Consider the following 21,430-nt stretch of genomic DNA (forward strand, 5'->3'; position numbering starts at 1 on the left):
CGTTAAAGTGCAGACTTGAGTCCACCGCGATGGGAGGGAAACACAGTGTGTCCACACTTCATGGAGCAAACTTGAGTCTCTTTGTTTGTTTTTCAGCCTCGCTCGCATGTCTCCGTCTCTCCCCCGCGCTCCAGTGCAAGCCCAGCCGCCATACTCTCTCGGGTGGAGACCCACGGCCGCAGCGTAACCAGCCGGTCCCCACTCGGCTCCCGTACTGAGGCAACAAAAAAAACAACAACAAAAAAAACAATACACAAAAACCCTCCTTCGGACGGATGCGCGAGCAGTCCAATGGCAGCCTTCCGCTCCCGAGGACTTTTGAGTCGAGCTCGTGCCTGAATGGAAGCCGCGCGCGGTGAAATCCAGCGAACAACATTTCCGTTCACGAGTTAAAATTCCCATCATTCTGTTGCCCCAGTGACATACGAGGAGCGCTCGTCCAATCACAGACGAGGCTTCGGGGATGCATATCCCAAGAGGGGAAGAGGGGAAGAGGGGGGCGGGGGGGATAACGCGCCGGATGCTGTTGCTATGGTAACGCTGCATTTATCCTACACATATCCTAGCATTGTTGTTGAGTGATAACACGTGTTTTTTGTCTGGAGTAGCTGCCAATTTCCTGTCATTTCTATATTTACTTATGCATTTGTCTACACAATCTATTATAATTCAGTTATTTGAGACCTTATTGCCTATAGTTTGATTTGATTTAGTTTGCACAGTGAAATATACAAGAAAATGACTTATTTGAAGCCTCCAATTCGAAATTGACCTATCTCCTAGAGTGCACTAGTCACAACAATAATAATACACGTGTTCTATATTCAACCACAACACCTACGAGAAAATACATACATTTAACATTTAATCTAAAATCAGCTATATATGGATGATTTTTAAGGCATATTTTGAAACAATTAATAGAGGAGCAGGGTTCAGCTAAATCTTTATAAGGTTCCCACAAGATGGGAGCTTCAAAATAGCAGCTCTTAATCTGCTACTGTAAGGGATATTCTCTTCACCAGAAAAGATCTCATAAATACAAACATGCACTTGAAAAACATTGATGTCATAAATAGCCCGAGTCTGCAGTTTCTCAAATCGAGTAGCAGATGACATAATGGAACTTTGATCGGGATGCCAATCAAACAAAATGCTTCTTTGTGGAAGGAAAAGCACTTCCCCAAACTATGTTACAGACCAGGAAAAAAATAGAAATACAGAAAATATAACACAAAAAAGTAATAATTCAGTATCTAAAACTGTATAAAGGAGGGGTTTGTACCACCGTCTCCACAGCTGGGACTGATGACAAACAGTGCAAAATCTAAAGATGATGTAATCACAGATGGTCTTTACCTTTATTGTAATGAGTGGTCACATGAGTTACTGTTGCCTTGACCGCGGTCATTCTCCGCTGACCTCCAGCATCAACAAAGCCATTCCCTCCCCGAGAACAGATGCTGACTGGATGTTTTCTCTTCACCCTTTTTCAGAGCGTCTTCTGTAAACCCTAGAGATGGTTTTGTGTGGAAACTCCAGTAGATCAGCAGTTTGTGAACTATTCAGAACAACCATGGCATATTCAGAGTCACTTAAATCACATTTCTTCCTCATTCAGATGCTCACTTTTTGAATTTCAGTCTACATTCTTAAATGCATTGAGTTGCTGCCATGTGATTGGTTGATTTGATATTTGCATTAAGGTGCAATCTAATGAAGTGACAGTTACAATTCTGATCACTATTTCTGTTATTTTTTTGTAGTGATTCAGTATGATGTGGGCCTGTATGGTGTGACAATGAATTGTATTAGTGCTTAAAAAACAATAACATTTGCTGAATAATACTTTCTGTTGACGATATTTAATTCTAAGAATTCTAATAAGAAAAACATGATCTGATTGCCTTTTATGTGGATGATTTATTCTACAAGATATCATTTAAATATTTATAGCGAAGAAAAAATATTTTTCTCAGATTAAATAGAGATTTTTGGCACAAAAAACAACAACATTTTAAATCCTATGGGGGTCTGAGAATGACCGTGTAAAATAAAGAGAACTCCTCAGAGAATAGAATGAAATTGACATTTATTTATTTTCCATATTAGATTTTACACAATTTTGAATTTACAGGAACAAAAACTACCCACATGAAATGCTTAACTATGCACAAATAAAATTACTTTCTTAACAATAATAATAATAATAATAATAATAATAAACAGTGAGGGGGAAGTCTGTATTTAGGCCAGAAGATAATCAGACAACAAATTTGAAAATAAGCATTAATAGCATGTCAGTCTTTGCAGCGAAGTGTTTGGGCTTGTTTTACAAACTGCCATTTTAGCATTCAATCCAGATTTCATGTGGCAACAATTTGACAAAAAAACTTGTGAATACTGAACTTATAATCGATGAAGAAATGCAAAATTATAGGAACAGATATAAGATAAGGCAAGGTTCTCAAAAAGCATGTCTTCTCAGGCGCCCGACTGTTGAGAAAGTGCTTAAGACAAACGTTTCCATCAGTCACACCAAACATTCTTATTGTCCTTTTTTCTTTTAAACAGGGTGATCACAACAACTTCCATATGCAGAAGTGTAAGACGATAAGCTTTTTTTTTGCCAAAACATGTAACAAACATGTGACAAGGATGAAACTTTCAAAGCTTGTCTTAGTTCCAACATTTGTTCCCTTGACACATACGGCTTTCCGTCGGCTAAAACAACAGGTCAAGGCCCTTTGAGGAGTCAGGTAAATAAATTACATTCGTCGTAAAATAGAAGAGAATACATTTTAAATGTCTTCTTAGCTAGGTTTAAACTAGTAAAATACTATATGCAAGTACATTCCATATATATATATATTTTTTTTGATCCAACAATGCATACATTTTCACAATGTAAATACACAAAGGACATTGTTGCATTACTCTTGGTGGATTGTCAGAGTCAATCACACAATTTGAAAAGACAAAAAGGTTTATATTATCCACACATGGCAAAATAGGAAACTAAAAAGGTATGTATAGGATGTTTGAGAGAACATTACATATATGAGTGAAAACTACTATATATTTAAACGTTTCTTTTCTTTTTCACTTCAACAGATGCCCATTTTGTATGATTTGAGTGTCAAACAAAGACGGGTAATTGCATATTGTGGTATCAATCATACACAACGAGACTTTATACCAAACTCACGCAGATTTTTACTGAACTACATAAAGTATTTTACTGTGACTTTAACTAATTAGGAATCACTATCAAAAAAAAGTACTGAACCATAAAACTGTGAAACTGAATAAAATGAAGCTGAATAATTCATATCCATTCTTCAAAGCGGAGTGAATTCCATGAGAATTAAAATGAATTCCGAGACTAAAACACAAAAATGCACCAACATGGCATTGCTAATTTCGCTAACGTTTTTTTTTTTTCTCTCAGACAGTTTTAATATTCTTAGATGTCATTGCATGCAGAATTCTTGAGGCACTTGTACATGTCAAATAATTAAGACTGACAGTTCACACAACATTCAACTTAAACGTTCATAAGAACTTTAGTTTGAATATGAGCACTGGTACTTTCATTCACCTTCAAGGTTTAACTATAGATTAACTATATGGGCTGTGGAGGCTCTTTGCTGTATCTTCAAGCTTAACCAGGGGTCGGTTTCACAAAGAGACGATCAGAAACTTTAAACCAATTAGTTACACCGGCTAACTTTGTCAGACTTATCAACTTATTCATTTACACTAAGACCAAATAGATGAACTCAAAATGTGAAGGAAAACCAGAGAATGTCATTTAAGTAATGCCGATTATTATTAACAAAGATTATGATTCCTTCCACATTAAGGGGGGGGCACAACATGTCATCTCAGCTCAACTTCAAACAGTTAACAAGTGCAACATACTGATATAGATGACTACAATAAATATAACCTATTTTAGTTCTAAATTTGAGCGAAGCCACAGTCAACGACTGTCTTTGTGAAACCTGCCCCCAACAGTGTAATATTTTAGAAGAGAACAAAAAAAGAAGTGTTTACATTTTTGTTGCGCCTATACCAACAAAAACAACATACAGTATATGCAATGCAAAGGCACACCAGGGGGTGGAGCACTGGTCCTGTTTTCCGGGGATAACAGGCTGAATAACACAGAGTCGTTTCTTAGGACTTCAATGAGCCTACTGTGAAATTACAATTTTACAAGTCTGACGTTAAAATAAGTGCTTTTTTTTTTTTTAAATGAGTAACTTTAAAAGAATTAAATCTGGCACTACATAAACAATCATTAAAGTTAATAAGTTTAAGGTTAAATGAGACATTCAAGACAGAAATTATTCGTTGCTCAATATCATTATATGATGATAAGTATAGGACCACATTACACCTGACATTAACATGTTGTGTCTACACACTGAAGGGTGATCTAAGATTAGATGATGCACATCTCTTCCACTATGAGTGTAACTTACATGTCAGCAAAATACATTTTGGTCTTTTGTTGTTTTTTTTCATCTGGTTCCCACTTATGTGTCCAGAAAAAGTCGATTTTTTTAAATTTATTTATGGAGGTTCCAATGAGATAATTTTAAACACAGAGAATTCACCTCTGCTCATGTCAGAACTGGTTTGGGGAAATAGAAAGCAGGATGTTTTGCACATTACACAGGATGTATGTTAATTCGGGTGCAAGGGCATGTCCACACATTTAGCTTTAACAGAGTATAATCCTAGTCTTATGTCATTTATCACCATAGATAAAAGTAATGTGAGCAGGTTTCCCCATCAGTGATATTATCAGCATGCAGCTTGTTGTATATGGTGTGTGGTGTATTTACAGGTTGGCTGTTTGGAACCTTTAACAGCAGCAACATGGCACTGACTCCTGTTTGTGGTGGTTACTTGAGGATGATCTGTTTCAGAGGCAAAAGAGAGTCACTTAGTCGTTTCAGACAACAAACATATCTGAGTCAAATGCGACAAAACAACAATTATAAAGGTTTTCACCAATACTTTCCATCAAAATGGATATAAAAATGATTAGATGAGATGAATACATTAAATCAAACACTTTGAACTTGTAACATTGGTCTTAACATTCAACTTAAATGTATATTTCTCCAAAATTCACCATTTCATTATTTTTTCTAAATGTGTTTCTGCAACTGTAATTCCTGTGTAATGCTCACTGGTGACGCACCACTGGGTACACAGCATTTACATGGTTTTTTAAGTTCTTATTGCAAAACACATACAGAACAAACATTTGAATTAAGGATAGAGTTTTCAATTTCTCAACAAACTTGTCCATCACATGCTTCAGTCTGGGCAGGAGAGACTACCAACACGTAAAATATAAATAATGCAAATTGCAAAACTCACTTTTCACATTTTGTCACAAATGTGAAATATTTCTTATTATGAAGTTTGTATTCCATAACCAAAAATCGGATGCTAAGTTTTAGTTACATAACCAGGATGACTGGACTCTGACTATTGTGTTGTAAGAATTTGCTCCTCACTGACAATGCATATTGAGGAATGGAAGAGACACTGATACCCAACAAAGCAGAAAAAAAACATGCAGTAAAGAAGATATGCATAGTTCTACTGGAGGTCTACAGATAAATGAAGCTTTATGAGAGGCAATGCAAGCAGGGCAACACTATGGTGATGAAGCAACTCCCCTGATTTAAAGATGAAGCACTTATTGAAAGCTCAAGGACTTGTGACAGAAGGCTTTAAAAAGGAGCAAACCTGATTGGCTGTTGCTGTTGCTGCGTAGGGGACACTTGTGGCGGGAGTAGTTGCTGCAGAGACAGTAGCAGGCGTAGCACTGTACATCATGGGGACTTTTTCAGGAAGGGAACCATGAAAGCAATGAAAAGGGAGGTGGAGCATTATGGTAACCATAGCAATGTTCTTCACTCTCTCTTGCCAAGCAAATATAAATGAAATTAGCAGCGAGCCATCATTGGGTTAGACCAGCAGATGGCAAACTATCAAACAGAAAAAGCCAGACAGCAGGGGAGAACACAAAAGGAGGGCTGATAAGAGATAAAATTAGGAAATCTGTCCATAATTTCACATCCCAAAGGAGAACATCAACAGCAATGCCACCAAAGACGACCAGTGATTTTGCAGGATATTTAAGGAGCTTTAAAAGAATTAAGACATTAAAAAAAAAAAAAAAAAGCATTTAAATGGATCTGGGGGATGCTGATCAAATTTCCTAATCCATGATCATGGAAAATCAAAATGCTTTCTTTTCTATTTCAAGCTTTCATTATTAAGAATAATTTGTATTGGCATTAAAAGGAAATACAGAAAGAGAAAAAGCCATATTTTCCTGAACGGTGGATCCTGATTCAGTGAAACAACAAGCATATCTTATACAAACACAGTAATTATGATTCACCCGAGTTTCCCATTAACTGTGAGACAAAGCATAAATACATTAACAAAAAATCACCTACCAATGCCGTTGGCTGGAGTCATGCAAAAGACAGACCCTGTGTGAATAGGAAATAGAAAGAGAGAGAGCATATTTTATTGTCATCAATACATAAAATATGATCTCTCTAATATTTTAAAACCAGTACAACTGCATTGAAAAAAAGAATAACACACCAAGATAATGCAATTTGGAGTTAAATTACTACTGCATGTATAACTTCAGTCAGATCAGAGCCTGACTCTATTTGGCCAGGGCGCTGTGCACATGCACCACAGTCCCCACCCCTGACTTGATCCCGGAAATAATAGCAGAAGCCGGAACACAGAGCAATAAGACAAAAACAAACATGGCATAAATCAGGTCCGTATGTTTCTTTAGACCGAGGAGGAGCCTGATTTTATGATCCGCCAGCTTGCAGGACTGAATATTTTTAAGTTTATGGACGTTAGAGGATGCAGAATGGCACTTGATATGCTAACAACTAGCTGCAAGTTCATTACTGAAAACACCCAATTAAAAAAGCTGACAGGGTCGTCCAATGCAGTGGAGGCAGATACACCAGTCAATAAATTGATTCCCCACTAGTGCTTGTATACTGTGAAAATAACAGTACTCCAATTAAATTACGTAGTCACGCTACAACATTAGCGAGTCGAACACGGATTAATTTATTTGAGGCTCTGATCTATTAGAGTTTTGAATTAGCGCAGCGAGGACAAGGTAGTAAGCCGAGTGGTATAACTGTGTTTTGTAAAGTGCTTGTTTAATTATGAATCCATCACATTGACAAAGATTACCGGTAGGATAAAATGCTGTGGTGGGCTGATGCAGCTGCGCATTAGCCAAAGCCTGTTGGTAGTGCAAAAAGCTGGGACTGAGGAGGGAGCTGGCCCAGCTGCTCTTCTCAAGTGCTTGTCTCTTTGGTAGGGATTGCAGGATGCTGTGGGGAAAGGCCTGAAACATGACAAGAGAAGACATAAAACACTCAAACTTCACACATTTCCTTTCTTTCTTAATTCCTTTCTGTTCAGCTATGGTTTAAACACCCCTAATTATTAAGCATTCACAACTACATGGTTACACAATAAAGGTGCCTGTTATCACATGATGGAAAAACAATAAAGCACAGTCATACAGATATGAATGGAACAATGTATTCTCCAAGAGTTAACATATATCTGTCAACCTAAGCACTTAAAAATACTGATGTTGACTAACTACACACAGACTAGATGAGACTTGAAGAGGCCACATTGACAAAAATTAAAAGTTTTACAGAACATTTAACAGCTACATGCAAAGCAAAAGGTGAAAATACCAGGTCTACAGTTGCCTCGAGGGGTCGCTTCATTGCTTTGGCAGTCGACTGAGTCTTTTAATAGCAGGCAGCGAGCACATGATGGCAGTGGGCCAATGGGATTCAAGCGTATTAACATACAGGTAACAGCAAGCAGAGGTGCATCATGGGGGAACAGCATTGTGGATAGGTGAGAGGGGGGAAAACAAAACAAAAGAATCTGAATGTAGTAAACCACATAAAACACAATATGCATGCACAGTAAACAAAACAATTGATTCCTGAATTAGTAGTTTGGCAGAACAAATGACATGGTACAATTCTATACATGTATACACTTGTACAACTTATTATGTTATTACCTGATCAGAATTATATCCTTGTAGTTTAACATTACAGTGATACAATAAGTGCACCGACATAACCATATGTTTGTAATACTTTTACGTTTACATCATTTCATGAGAGTAAGCCAAAAAAGTATTATTGTATTAACTGTTATAAATTGTGATAAAACCATCCATACTAAACGATTAAATGGAATGGATGTCTATTATTCTATGTACTACACATAAAAAAAATGGTTTCTGTTATGTTTGTATGTTGTTCATTAGAGTTACATGTTCAACCCATGCAACACAAACTTAACCTAAGTAACCACAAGAGGATAAATAATGCAGCTAAGCTATGGACAGCAAACGCACACAAAAAAGAGCTACATGGCTCCAGAATAATAGTTTTTTATACACTGTACATTTATAATTTGTGTCTAAAGTGAGATCCCTAAAATACCTTGCATTTGACATAAGGAAAGTACTTTATATTAGTGCTGCAACTGACACTGAAGAAAAATATTTCAGGTTTAAAGTAATAAGCCATTTATGAAGTGGAAAATGTGGCAAAAGGTTTAACAACACTCCCTTAACTGCTGCATGGGCATAGTCATGTTATACGTTTTAATATGACCATTTTTCAGCTGGCTGGTTTAAAGTCCCACTGAAAACCCTTGAAATTTAAATTTTAAGTATAAGTGAAGCATCCAGGTTTAGGACTAAAACTTTGCTGAATATACACTGAAATGTACTGGCATCTAGCACTTTCAGGAGACAGGGATAAGATTGTGTCTTACCATGGCTGAGGCCTGGGCAGCGACAGCTGTCTGACTGGCTTGCTGTTGACCGGACTTGATTTTGGCCTGTAAGTGTGCAGGTGGGTGAAAATACTTGCACTTCTCCCTGGAGCAGCGACTCTTGATATAGTCCATACAAACAGTGACAGTGTTATCAGTGGTGTCAATCATTGGACTGTCGCTGGGGTGAGCGAAGCGGCAATCTGTCTCCCCCCTCGCACAGTTCCCACGCTGAAACTCACGACAAACCTTGGAGAAGGAATTATAAATAGGAAAGAGATAGGGCGAAGTCAATGCCAAGCATTTGGCTGGAAATATTGTTAACTTTGTTAAATCATTCTTTGTGGTGCTTGACTACCTCTAGTTTGTCTGTGCGCTGCATCTTCTGTGAAGGAGAAGAAGCAGAGGAAGAGGAGGAACTCTGGATTGTGACAGGAGAACTCCCAGGAACAAGAACTGAGGTGTTGGGGAGTATTTCTGAGGGAACAAGACTCATCCCGTGGCCCAGTGGTGTCATATATGAACCATAACCGAGACCGGTATTTGTGCCAAGGCCCTGCAGCACAGGAAAAGTGTTATATTAGTGTATATTATAAGATAGACAAGCAACATCACATACATCAAGGAACTAACGGGTAAACTCATTATGAGAACCTCACCATTGGCTGCAGGCTGGGTCCTGGCATTACAAGCTGCATCTGTTGGGCGAGTACAGCGGCTGCAGTCTTCTGCTGGATTAGATTGTTGCGTCCATTTATCTCCAGCTGGGTTTTTAAGTGCGAAGGTGGGTGAAGATACTTGCAGTTTTCTCTTGAGCACCGACCCTGGACACAGAGGGGGAAAAATACATTAAGAAGACACAGGATGGAATGCTTTTAATCCTTATTGTGAAATGAAGGATATCTGTTTGGTTATTGGTTACTGGTTATTAACACAAACAAAAGGCAATAGAAATATCACACATTCATCAGATTTTAAGTCTATTAGTTTGTCTTTATCAAAGTCTTATTTTATTTTATATTGTCCAAATGTTTCAGGATGAGAGTAGAATTTATATTAGTGAAAGGCTGTTCCAGCACCATGATCACCACGAAGAGCTTCGAGGCACATTTTATCCTGCAGTATTATTCATCATGGTCTTTTTTTCCTGCACTCCACTCCCACTCACACTTCTCACACCCATCTACAGTGTCAGTGGAGTCATCAGCGAGCTGAACTGCATGATTTGATAGCTAGTAATGGCTACAATTCAACCGTTCTGCACAGCGCTGACTGCTGCGAGTACAAAATCTCCTTGAAACGAGCACAAAACTTTGTTTATGTACATTCTACCCCAAGCTCTGTGCAATTGGATGGAAAGCATCTGTGAGTTGTCATAACCAGGTCTCTCCTACGTCTAAACAATGGGGGGCTGCAGAATCATCTATTACAAATGCAATACACTGAGCTGTGAAGACTATGATTGAGATGAGGACCAGTCAGTTATTGATTCACAGTGCTCTCTTTAGATATTATGAGAGAGGTTAATGACTGGCTTCATAATCCATCCCTGAGCTCACCAGCTGTGGGACTTCAGTGTTGGTTAGCTTCATATTACAAACTGATTAATAAGTTTCTCCCTTTGGTCTTTAAAAAAAGGCCAACAAATATCAACTTTGCCAGTCCACAATACGTAGGAGCCAAATGAGGTCAGCTTCCGCCACCCTATATATTCAAATCTCATTCGCATTTCTTCGAGTGTATTCATTTTTTTTTAGTTAAAATTAATGTAGGTTTGTAATAACATTCTCTGGTGTATATCTACTGACAATGGCATCACAGACCCCAAGTATGACTCCAGAGACAATCTATTATAATCATTAATAATCATTTAACTACTGCTCTTTGATGAAGTGATGTGCAGTTTTATTTACTCACAATGTGAAAGGAATATTCTACCATAAAACACTTGTAAGAGAAAACACAACAAAAGCATGAACACTCAAGGGTGGAGCTGATGTTAAGGGTCAGCATCCGTCATTTCCTGAACTCCACTTTGTTTTGTGAGAAGTCATGAGATACTAGTTACCAACCAAAGCATGTGCACATTCTTTTGAATAATGAAGTTAACAGTAAAATCACGAGCAAATAAATGGAGGGACTCGAACAGCTAAGTAAAAGGAAAATACCATGTTGATGTTTAAGATGCATATTTTGGCTTGCAAGATGAATTTGTCTTTTCATAAACAAAGGCGTGGGATGACTTAGTACATGCACTCAGGATACAAGTAGAAATGTGACAGATATTCAATAAATCCTTGGACAAAAGCCTATTCAAAAAGAAGAGCATGACTGTAACGGTGATACATTTTCTTTCTGAGCGCCTCTTTATAGTGTGAAAATTTTGACTCATTTCAAACCCCATTCTCATTGAAATAGTGTGTTCTCACAATAATGTAAAACAAAAGTAAAATATGCATTCGCTTAGTCCTAATGGAAAACAAACCTATCTGAAGGTTTTTAATAAGTATGCACTCAGGTAGCCATGTAATGTGTTTATTGTGATTACATTTAGAGTAAAATTGTCAAATTGTCTAGTAAATTTGAGGACTAGCTGCTTTCCTTTGTTAGCAGTAAATGTTTATTTATATATTTTGGTCAGATTGCCAAAGTGTATCAGCTAGTAAAGTCTAACATCAGATAAAATAAAAAAATAATAAAAAGAAACCAAGTATTTTTGTGATGAGTTGGGTCACCAGTAAAACTACTAATCCTTTAGCCAAACTTCAATTAAGGGAATAAGGACGCTACTTTGTGTTTATACTTTTAGGCCCTTGAACACCAGAACACCAGGGCACAGAGAAGCTGAGTTTTAACTGCCTACAGTGAGGAAATAAGAAAATGACTCATCACAACAATCCTGGGGCAAAGGTGTATTACGCTGTGATAGTGAATGTGGATTAAATCAAACCTAACCTCATAGATTACAAGTGAGCAAACCGGCTACAGTCTGGCCACTGTCATTACAGGGCAGATGATTTGGGATAAGGTAATCCAGCAATTTTCTTAAAAGCATCATCCAAGAATTTTACACTTGACACTGCACTTTCAGAGCAAAACACATACTATGACATAGCATCCCCTAGAAGTAAAATTTCACCTAATAGGGATGTGCTTCCAAAGATGGATAGAAGTCAATACAAAAGGCAATTGGATCCAAATATATCCAACTTTCCAAAGAACAATTATAGCAGTTGCAATTCCGATGACTTTTCAAGGAAGATAAATAATAAGATTATAAACACATAGGCATTAATCTTAATCATTCACCACACTGTATATAAACCCATTCAAAAACATAAATGTACATACCATGCACACAGACTCACATATCAGTGGCAAAGCCATTAGGAGCAGTTTGAGGTTCAGTATACTGCCCAACGTGGAAAATTGCTCTTTTTGTTTTATAGTTGGCTTTTTTTTACATTTCCTATTCGTTACATGGGCAACATTTTCTTACATTCAGCAAAGGATCATTAAGCTGTCAAACATAATAGTGTGAACAATATTTCTTACCTTCAGTGAGTCAAAGCAGGCAATAACTCTACCATTTTCAACTTGGCAGCTCTTTGGTGGATGAGCAAATTTACATTCCTCATCCCTGCGTGAACAGTTTCCCCGCTGAAACTGCCGACAGACCTCCAGAGTTAGCCATTTAGTGTCTCTCACGGAAGAAATGTTCAACGCCATATCCAATGGTTTTAGTCGTATATTAAAAATTTAGAGGCAGTCTTATTCTCATGTGCTTCAGGCACTCAAAGTTCAGTTTAGGCTGACTGTAGTCCTCAACTAAGACAACCTGGTGAGTCCTCCATCAGCAGAATGATCTAACGGATTAAAAATCACCCATCAATAAACTATTATGCTCAAGTCAGTAAAATACTGCCTATATATCAGTCCAGTGATAGAAATTTAATGCAGGCTTTTCCCTTTAGTGAGTTCCAGTCATTATTCTTCATCCTAAGTCCTTCTTGATAATATAGCACTATTTTAACATTATTTTCGGTGCTAAAATAGTGCAAAGATGTGGTGAAGTGCTTGCAGCCGAGGTATCCTATGCTGGTGCTCGAGTCTGGCCTTTGAGACAACACAGATGCAGACCGATGTACAACTTCAGCTCGGTGACATCTTCTCAGATATTCACTTCAATTGGTGATCTGAAAGAAGAAGACATGTGTATTACAAACATTGCATTCAAAAACACTATATAATTGGGTACACAAGTATGCATTTGGCATATTGCTATTTCTGAACACATAGCATTTCATGTAATATTTTGTTTATCATTCTTCTCTACAGCCATCAAGTCCTTTTATATTTAATGACAGGAAGGAAATAGTTCCATGATATAATGCCTCTCAAGAGACAAGGAAACATTACAGGAATAACCCTTCATTGGGTTCAAATTTTTTTTTTTTTTATCAACAAGGCAAAAGTTCAAAAGAACAATATATGCCCCTCTATGCCGTTATAAACAAAACGCATCCATCTTGTGATTAAAACTACAAATGCTAAACATTTACTTTTTTTTTTTTACACACAACACATGTTAAGACTACAGTAGGTCTGTACATTTCTCTCATCACGTCAATTCAATTTTCCACAGCTCAAATCCATTGATTTGGGCTGTGCTACTATTAAAGTTTAGATAAGTATTTAATAAAACAGACAGCCAATCATAACACAATGCATTAGTAGACCCTTCACTGTATAAATATGTGCATTCCTTTTATCAACCACAGACTATTTCTAGATAGACTTCAACTTTCCATTTGATAAACAGGATGATATGAACACTCTGCTAAATAGCTATAGTCAGCTACAGACCGATTCAGAAGAAATCTAAAGCTTAACAAAGCTTAGATAAACACACATAGAGCAAGGAGTTAATCACATGACAGGACAGACCTGTACACGGAGCGGTAAAACAAACAGGAAGTTGCTGAGCAGGCAGAAAATGTAGTTAAGCCATGAGCGGAATAAACCTATGTGAGGTGGAAAAGTTTCTTCAATGAGTGCGTTAAACAAGGCCTACGAATGTACACAAATGTTAAAGGCACAGAGTTAGAATAACCTCTGCTTTTGTTAACCCAGATCTTCCACTCTAACAGAGTACTGCATGCTATCCCACAGCATACTGCAGCAAATTCCTTTAGGCACAAGGAAAGAGAGCAAGCAAACCTACCTTCCCCACAAAGAACATCTGTCCCAAACCAGGAAACTAATAAGCCTATAACACGTTAGAGGCTAATATCCAGAATGCCTTTTACCCCCTTCCTGGCCAGAAGACGCAGTAACTAAAGATTTTCTTTTCAGAACAGTAAAAACAGACAGACAAACCCAACTGTGGCTGAAACATTTCCAGCCACCCCCTTCCTGTCTGTGTGCCGGCCTCCTGGAAGACCCGCCCAGTCAGAAATTGACCAATAGAAAAACAGAAGCTGATGATGTGAAAGATGGCTGCACTGCTTGGAGAAACACACTGCTTGCAGTTGACATTTCATCAATGATTACAATTTGATACTGCAATAGAAAAAACAATTATATCCTATGATGTGCACTTTCTATATTCAGCACAGATGACAGCTTCCTGTTGCAGAGTTTACGTGATGTTATTAAGTAGTTATTAATCACATATATAATATAGATGCTATAGATGAATACAGGTAAAAAACATTTCCCAACGTGTACTCAACTAAATTTTGTATAAAAATAAAAATAAATAAAACGTTACTTGTGGTTGTCACTTTTAACGTTTTTTTCTTACTTCCTTGACTACAGTTCATACACAGCTGCAATTACTACTGACATTAACATTTTTCAAAACGTATTTTACCCATCAGTAAACACAAGTGCAGCTGTAAGCAATTGGCAGAAGATTAAACAGCAGCTCCCTTCATATAGTCATGGCATGGCACCATCTTCTCAAATATGAGGGCTTGCTTATTTTAATTTAAATATTAAAAACATTTTAAGTAATTAGTAGTTATGTCAAGTCAACAATGCTGACAGTTTGCATATATTCCCATCCTGCCTAGTTAAAACCAATTACTAGAAGAACATCCACTAAGAGATATAAGGAACTACTATCTCCTTTATATTCGACGTATATCTTTACATTATCCCACACAAAGTCACTCACCGACAACGACATTCTAATTACAATCTCATGGCTGCATACAAAAAGGAAGCCATAATTCAGAAGTGCTTATGGTCTCAGACTCAGACAGATTCACTCAGCTTTCATCAAGATAGATTTGACAGTGTATGGGCTGAGGTGGACTGAGTTGGTTCAGCTCCTAGGACGATATTAAACATAAAATAGATTATGCTGGAGGTCAACTGATGTGGGTTTTTCCACTGGTTGTTCCGGCTCTTTAGAAAGCAGGGGAGCTGAAGACAATTTCCTTTTTGGGCTGATATGTTTGGTCATTTTTTGTTTGGCCACTTATGGTCTGTCTCTCTCCCATCTGCATTTTATGTCTGCACTGCAATGCAGATATACTTATACATATAATGTATAAACTAAAAAAAGCTTTGTCAAGTCAACTTCTTAATGAAATACTAATGTACTGTAAACATTGGTCCACCTATTGGCTAACCAACTAATCAGCCTACCTTAATTTGTTTTTATTATGATGTACTGTACTGTATTAATTGTTAAAAAAGGACATGACATAAACCATTTGTACTTGTCCTCTGACAAACCTCTGGCTGCAAATACAAAATTAAATAAAAGACAATACTGAGAAAAACATGTTCTATTTTGACTTTAAGTATGGGTCCTTGACTTGTAATTGGGTATTTTCACAGAATGGTATTGGTTCCTCGACTTCAGCAAATATGTGACTATAGTTCCTGCACCACTGCTCATTAACAGATAGCATATATAGCATCATTTTTTCTCAATAGTTGGTTACTTAGGAAGGCCGCTTTCTGCTTTCTCCTCACTGGCTACTTCAGCTAGCTGTCACGCGAGGCTGTCATGAGCTAACACGACACACTACATTAGCCTCAACATTTATTAGCTTATGTTAGCTCACTGTTAGCCGGTGAGTGTGCACCTGCTTACCTCATCATCCCAGAGGATAGCGCTATCACGCACCAGCCGGGGCAGACGACACGGTAGCACCACCGAACTAACGAAAAAACGGCTTGGTTCCCGGAAGGTCTATCCAGCAAACATATTTGTTCGCATCTGTTCTCAGAAATAAAGCTTGTGTGTTCCGTCAACGTGTCCGACGCCGTTTTTTCCCTACTTTACAGCACTGCACAGATTTAAGCAACAAGCTTCTGACAGCTTACTGTACGAGCGTCAATATAATCAAATGAGGGGGTTTCCTGGTTTGCGCTGTGTATTTTTGAGCTGTCAGTTATTTGACTTACGATAATGGTGATTTACATTCATAAGAAATTCCCTAACGTATTTGATGCAATAAATTGATTCGAACTTTTCAGTTGCTGGGAAATAAAATATATACCGTTCAATTCTTGAACACCCCCATCATACAGACACAAAGTGGTATGGTCCACACGAATGCCAGTAGGCTAAAAGGGCAAGGGTTTGCTTGTTACCAAGGGAACTGCAATAAAACCAGTACAAGTGATATTATTTTGGAATTACCTTAGTGACAACATGCAATCTCGCACAAAAACCCAAACACCAGCTTAAAGAAATAAACATTTTAACAGATGTGTGAGGTTAAAATTGTGATCAGTTGTTTACATTATTGATAATGAAAAGCCATGGTGGCCCAAATAATTTAGTTATACGTGTAAGATATGATGACAATGGAAGAGTGATAATTACTTATATAACATATAATGGTGGCTGATAGGACAGTGGCCTATAGTCTCCTGGCTGCTCAAGGTCAAACAAAATGATGCTGAAGATCAGAGAGAGGGATAGGAGAATAAAGGGGGATGAGATGTAGCTATGATGTCAACAAAATAATAAAAAAATAACATAAAGTACCTCAGCAATAGCTACATGTTAGCTGTGAAAATATTGTATTTCTATAAGGTGGACTATGTTGTACAGTGTGTATATGTCTCCTCATTAGTAAAACATAAGGAGAGCATTAATAGACAGCATAGAAAAAGATAAGCAGATTATTATTTCATATTGTGGCACTTCAATGCATACATACTGCAGTTACAGTATTAGGGTGGTGTAAGCTGCAACTCTATCTTACTGTTCACTGCCAAATGTGAAACCTTTGCATAAAGATGTGAATACGTTGCTTAAATATACAGTAAGTTGGTAAGTTAACAAATAATTTTAGAAATTAAACAATAGAGTGATCTTTCTCTTCTGCAGTGGGCAAATAACGTATATACGTCCATATCTCTCAATTAATTCAAGAAATGTCTGACTGTTAATTGCATAACTGTCACAACGGTTGGCTTGACAGGTTTCAAACTTGGCAGGTAACTTACTGAGAGCTGTGCAGTGCAGTGCAGTTTTTGGCAGTGTTTGGACGAGAAATGCGAGACGTATCGGTAGAAATATGACAGATATATCGCTAAACGAGCCTCGACTCACATGGAGACAGACACTGGCCTCGCTTCCTTTGATCTGCATGCGGGTTACCACAGCAACCATGGAAATAAATTACAAACATGCATCAGTGTCGACTTTGACTTTGTTTGCATAATAAAATGCAAGAGATCTCTATCTGTTAATCACATATCTGTCAAAGTGTTTGCTTGACAGGCTTCAGACTTGGCAGGTGACTCAATGTGCGCAGTGTTGACTTTGCATGGGAACATATACGGGTGCTGTTTTAACAAAACAGAAGCAAGCATCACGTTTGAACCAAACCAGTTTTGACTAAATGATTGATTTTTCTTTTTACATTTCTTAAACAATGTCTGTCTGATCTGCCACACTGAAATAAATACCTTACCTTTTCAACAAAACAGGAGACGTGGCATCAAGTGTCACACTAAAAGGTCACCGTTTAATCCCTTTGAGGGAAATGTCAGTGCCACAGTGAGTCAAGAAGAAAGAGAAAGCAGTGACTTATGCTTTGATTCCTTTGACCTTAATGCTCTTTGTTGTACCCATATTCTGTTATTCACAGCCCTTTGGGTATTCTGTGACATCACTGCCTGACTGTGAAGCTTTGGCTGGTGTCAAGGCGTGTGTGCTTTTCATTTAGATACCAAATGCGAATCATAAATGACAAAGTAACACGTTTCAATATTAGGGCCACACAGTTGGTGTATTAGTTAGCCATCTTGCCTTTGCAGTAAATAGACCTGGGTTTGAGCCCTGGTTGGAACCAGGGCCTTTCTGCATGAAGTTTGCATGTTCTCCCCGTGTGTGCATGGGTTTTAAACCAAATTTGTCACTCTAAATTGACCGAATGTGCGAGTGAATGGTTGTTTGTCTCTATAGTGGCCCTGTGATGGACAGGTAAACTGTCCAGGGTGTACCCTGCCTATTGCCTTATGTCAGCTGAGATTGGCACAGCACCCTCCTGTGGAGGATAAAATGGATGGATGAAGTTTCAATATTTAACTGCCAGGGTATTTTTTATGTTATTTTTTTGGTTCAAACTCAAGTTTGTCCCAAATAACATAATAATATAATATTTTTTTTAAATGTAGGAATCTATAAAATGTTGAATTATAAAACAGCTTACACTTTACACAATAAGCATAATATCAGTCATCTCGAGGTAGAAAACCATATTGATGGTTTTGAGAAATGTATTTTGCAGGAAGTAACAGCCAATTGCAACAGCCAAGTCAAACAAGTTGCAATTCTGTCTAATATCCAGTAGATGTCAGTCTTCTCTAAACTATATATTTTTTTGTACAAACCCATACAGACTTGAACATGAGGAGGAGATGACAGGCTCAGAAATCCAAAAGTGGGGTGTTACATTTGTAAATTAAGCTGTACTCGAGGTGTGCAGTGCCGACACATAAGAGACCTGCATGACAATCAATACACTTCATCTCTGGAGCTCTGCTTCACTGTTCTCCCGTCTGACCACCTCTTATCTGGCAAAGGGCCAGTTCCTTTATTACAGCCTGGCCTGCTTCAGTGAATCTCTTATGCAGTTAAAAGCAGACCAAATACATGTATTTTAATTAAAGTAGCCTATTTTGCAGGGCAGAACCAGGTAATATAGATGTGAGTGACGGTGATGTTTTGTTTTGATATTTTATTGATCAGTCAACAGTCCAGTTTGAATGAAATGTGATCACAGTTGATAATAACATTTCTATGGCATCTTCCTTAAAGTGTTTTCTTCGAGCACCGGATCGTGTGCTAACAATAAAAGCTTAGAAATGGTCATACAGTACCATCTGGGTGGTAATGATTTTTCTGCAGTCGCTGCTGAAATGCTGAGCTAACCATCCATACAGTACAACCTGAGGGGAACAGAAGGTTCCCTACGTCAGTAGCTACTGAGCTAAAATGTTGAGTGTGACTAATAAAATCTAAGTTGGGTTAATGTAAACACTGGGGTACTTTAGCTTAATGGTTGTGGGATGTAAATGTAATTTCCCTAGTCATAATGTGTCACAAATTATGTGTGTGATCAGTGATGCAACAGTTTATTTCCTCCATTAAACAGTGATCGGTGTGTTCAATTTCACTGCCTTTGAGGATATGGTAGCATCATACTTTTTTTGGATAGTGTTTTTTTTTTTTTTTTACTTATTAATTTTATATATGTATATCTTTGGTGTTTCCTCATTTCCTGAGTGGTGAGACGCCTTCATGTTTTTGTTGTATGTACTGTGGGTGGGGGTGTTTTCATGTGAAGTACGTTGTGGTACTTTTTTTACTGTGTATATATTGGTATTTTTTTATCTACTTACCTCTGTTAGCTCTCTGCATTTTGTAATATGAGGAAAGAACGTTGTGTTCAGTTGACCTTTTACAAGGAAAAAGTATCAGTGCAAATTGTTCTGTCTGCATACTTTACCGAGAGATAGTTTTGTCGTGTTTCCACCGGCTCGACTTGCCTCAGCACGGCACGGTTAAGTTGCGTCTCCATGCTATGCTATGCTATGCTAGTACCTGCTATGGCTAGTTTCAAGCGAGCTGAGGCGACACTTACGCGTGACGTCGCCAGACTGCCGGCCCCTGGTCAGAGTGACGTCACAGGAAGAGACGTCCGACACAAGAATCAAGCCGAACCATGCCGAACTTTAGACCAGTTAAAACTAATTAACAATCCTAAAAACGGGGGTTTATCTCCAACAATTACCAGGGAAATGTCTAAAATATTAAATATTATTTGAGAACATTATTTGTGTAATTGCTTTTACGTGCTACAGTAAGTCATGAAATGTGTTTTTGTATTTTGTATTTTTTTTTTAAACTTAGTTGCCTTAAAAACCTTTGCCATAATTCAAACAAGAATAGAAATAAGTACAGAAATAAAGCTGTCATTGGCTTTATGTGTGAGCTTGAAAAATTCATTTAAATCTTAAACACTTCAAACCTTTCATTTAAAACACTGTATTCTTTCTGTAACCTGAGTGTACACAAGCTTTCGTGATGGACTGACGAACGCTCCCAGTGCACGCTGGGAAATATTACGGCCTACTGCACTCGACAGCACGTCTATATCCTTCAACTGTCCGTCATCTTGACAAATAAATGAAAGAAAAAGAAAGCAGTCCACATCAAAAAGTCATGACCATTCAATGCTTTAATGTCTGATGATATCTTAAGCAGAATCCACTCTTTTTTTTTCTTTTTTCGGTCAAACAAGAAAAATTGCAGATTAAATATTACAGGCCAAAAGGCTTTTTGACAGTTCATTTCATCACAAGACTTTAAACATGTACAAAGGAACTCGAGAAAGCTGGTTCACTTTCACTGAGGCGTTGGTAATACTGCTATTGTCCGTCAGCGAAGCCATTCTGGAGCAACAGTTCAAATCATATCGATAAACAAAAATAAACACAGATAAATCAGCGTCACAGAGAAATGTGCCTTGATGGAGTGGCAGTTCAAGTTTATTAAAATGCTCCTTTTACAAAGTGGCATGCCACACTTTTCAGGGAATGGCAGTGCAAGTGAAAATCCATGTCGGCTTTTATTCACCACATTACGTAGAAAAAAAGAAATCTGGGCTTCACTGTGAAACTGTTGGAAAGGCTTTGATGAAGCAAACAAGTTCAATCACAGAAATAAAAAGGCTTTAATATTCATATCTTAATGTAATTCCTATTTATTTGATCATTTTTGAGAGGATAAACTTTATTTTGAGCATTGATAAAAAAAAAAAAAATAGTGCAGAATCTGGCAGAATAGGAAACTACCAAAGATTTATTTATGATCTCACTCTGCACATTGTTGATCAAGTTAATCACTTTAAGCACAATCAATGACTTCAATTTGGTTTAAAATAATAATGCAGTGATAAAACATGTGAGATGTTTCACACACTCACTCACACACACACAGGTTTATTGCACACGTCCAACACCAGACACAGTGTTTTCCTGATAGTGT

General features: G+C 37.6%; 1 protein-coding gene across 2 annotated transcripts; it reads right to left on the reverse strand.

Annotated features, from left to right (window-relative positions):
• Positions 1–2,091: 2,091 nt before the first annotated feature.
• LOC310943317 (muscleblind-like protein 2a) lies at positions 2,092–19,975 on the reverse strand. Of its 2 annotated transcripts, none has more exons than XM_083908862.1 (7): positions 19,890–19,975; positions 9,561–9,725; positions 9,260–9,457; positions 8,902–9,150; positions 7,273–7,429; positions 6,495–6,530; positions 2,092–4,931 (listed from the first exon to the last, which is right to left on the reverse strand). In XM_083908862.1, the coding sequence occupies exons 1-7, from the start codon at positions 19,959–19,961 to the stop codon at positions 4,816–4,818; spliced, it is 993 nt and encodes a 330-aa protein (XP_083764988.1). In that variant the 5' UTR covers positions 19,962–19,975; the 3' UTR covers positions 2,092–4,815. The 2 variants fall into 2 exon arrangements, with proteins under 2 accessions (XP_083764988.1, XP_083764987.1); XM_083908861.1 differs by lacking the exon at positions 19,890–19,975 and adding an exon at positions 12,457–12,770.
• Between the last annotated feature and the right edge of the window lie 1,455 nt (positions 19,976–21,430).

The sequence above is a fragment of the Microchirus variegatus genome, assembly GCF_963457635.1.
Source record: "Microchirus variegatus genome assembly, chromosome: 22".
NCBI lineage: Eukaryota > Metazoa > Chordata > Actinopteri > Pleuronectiformes > Soleidae > Microchirus > Microchirus variegatus.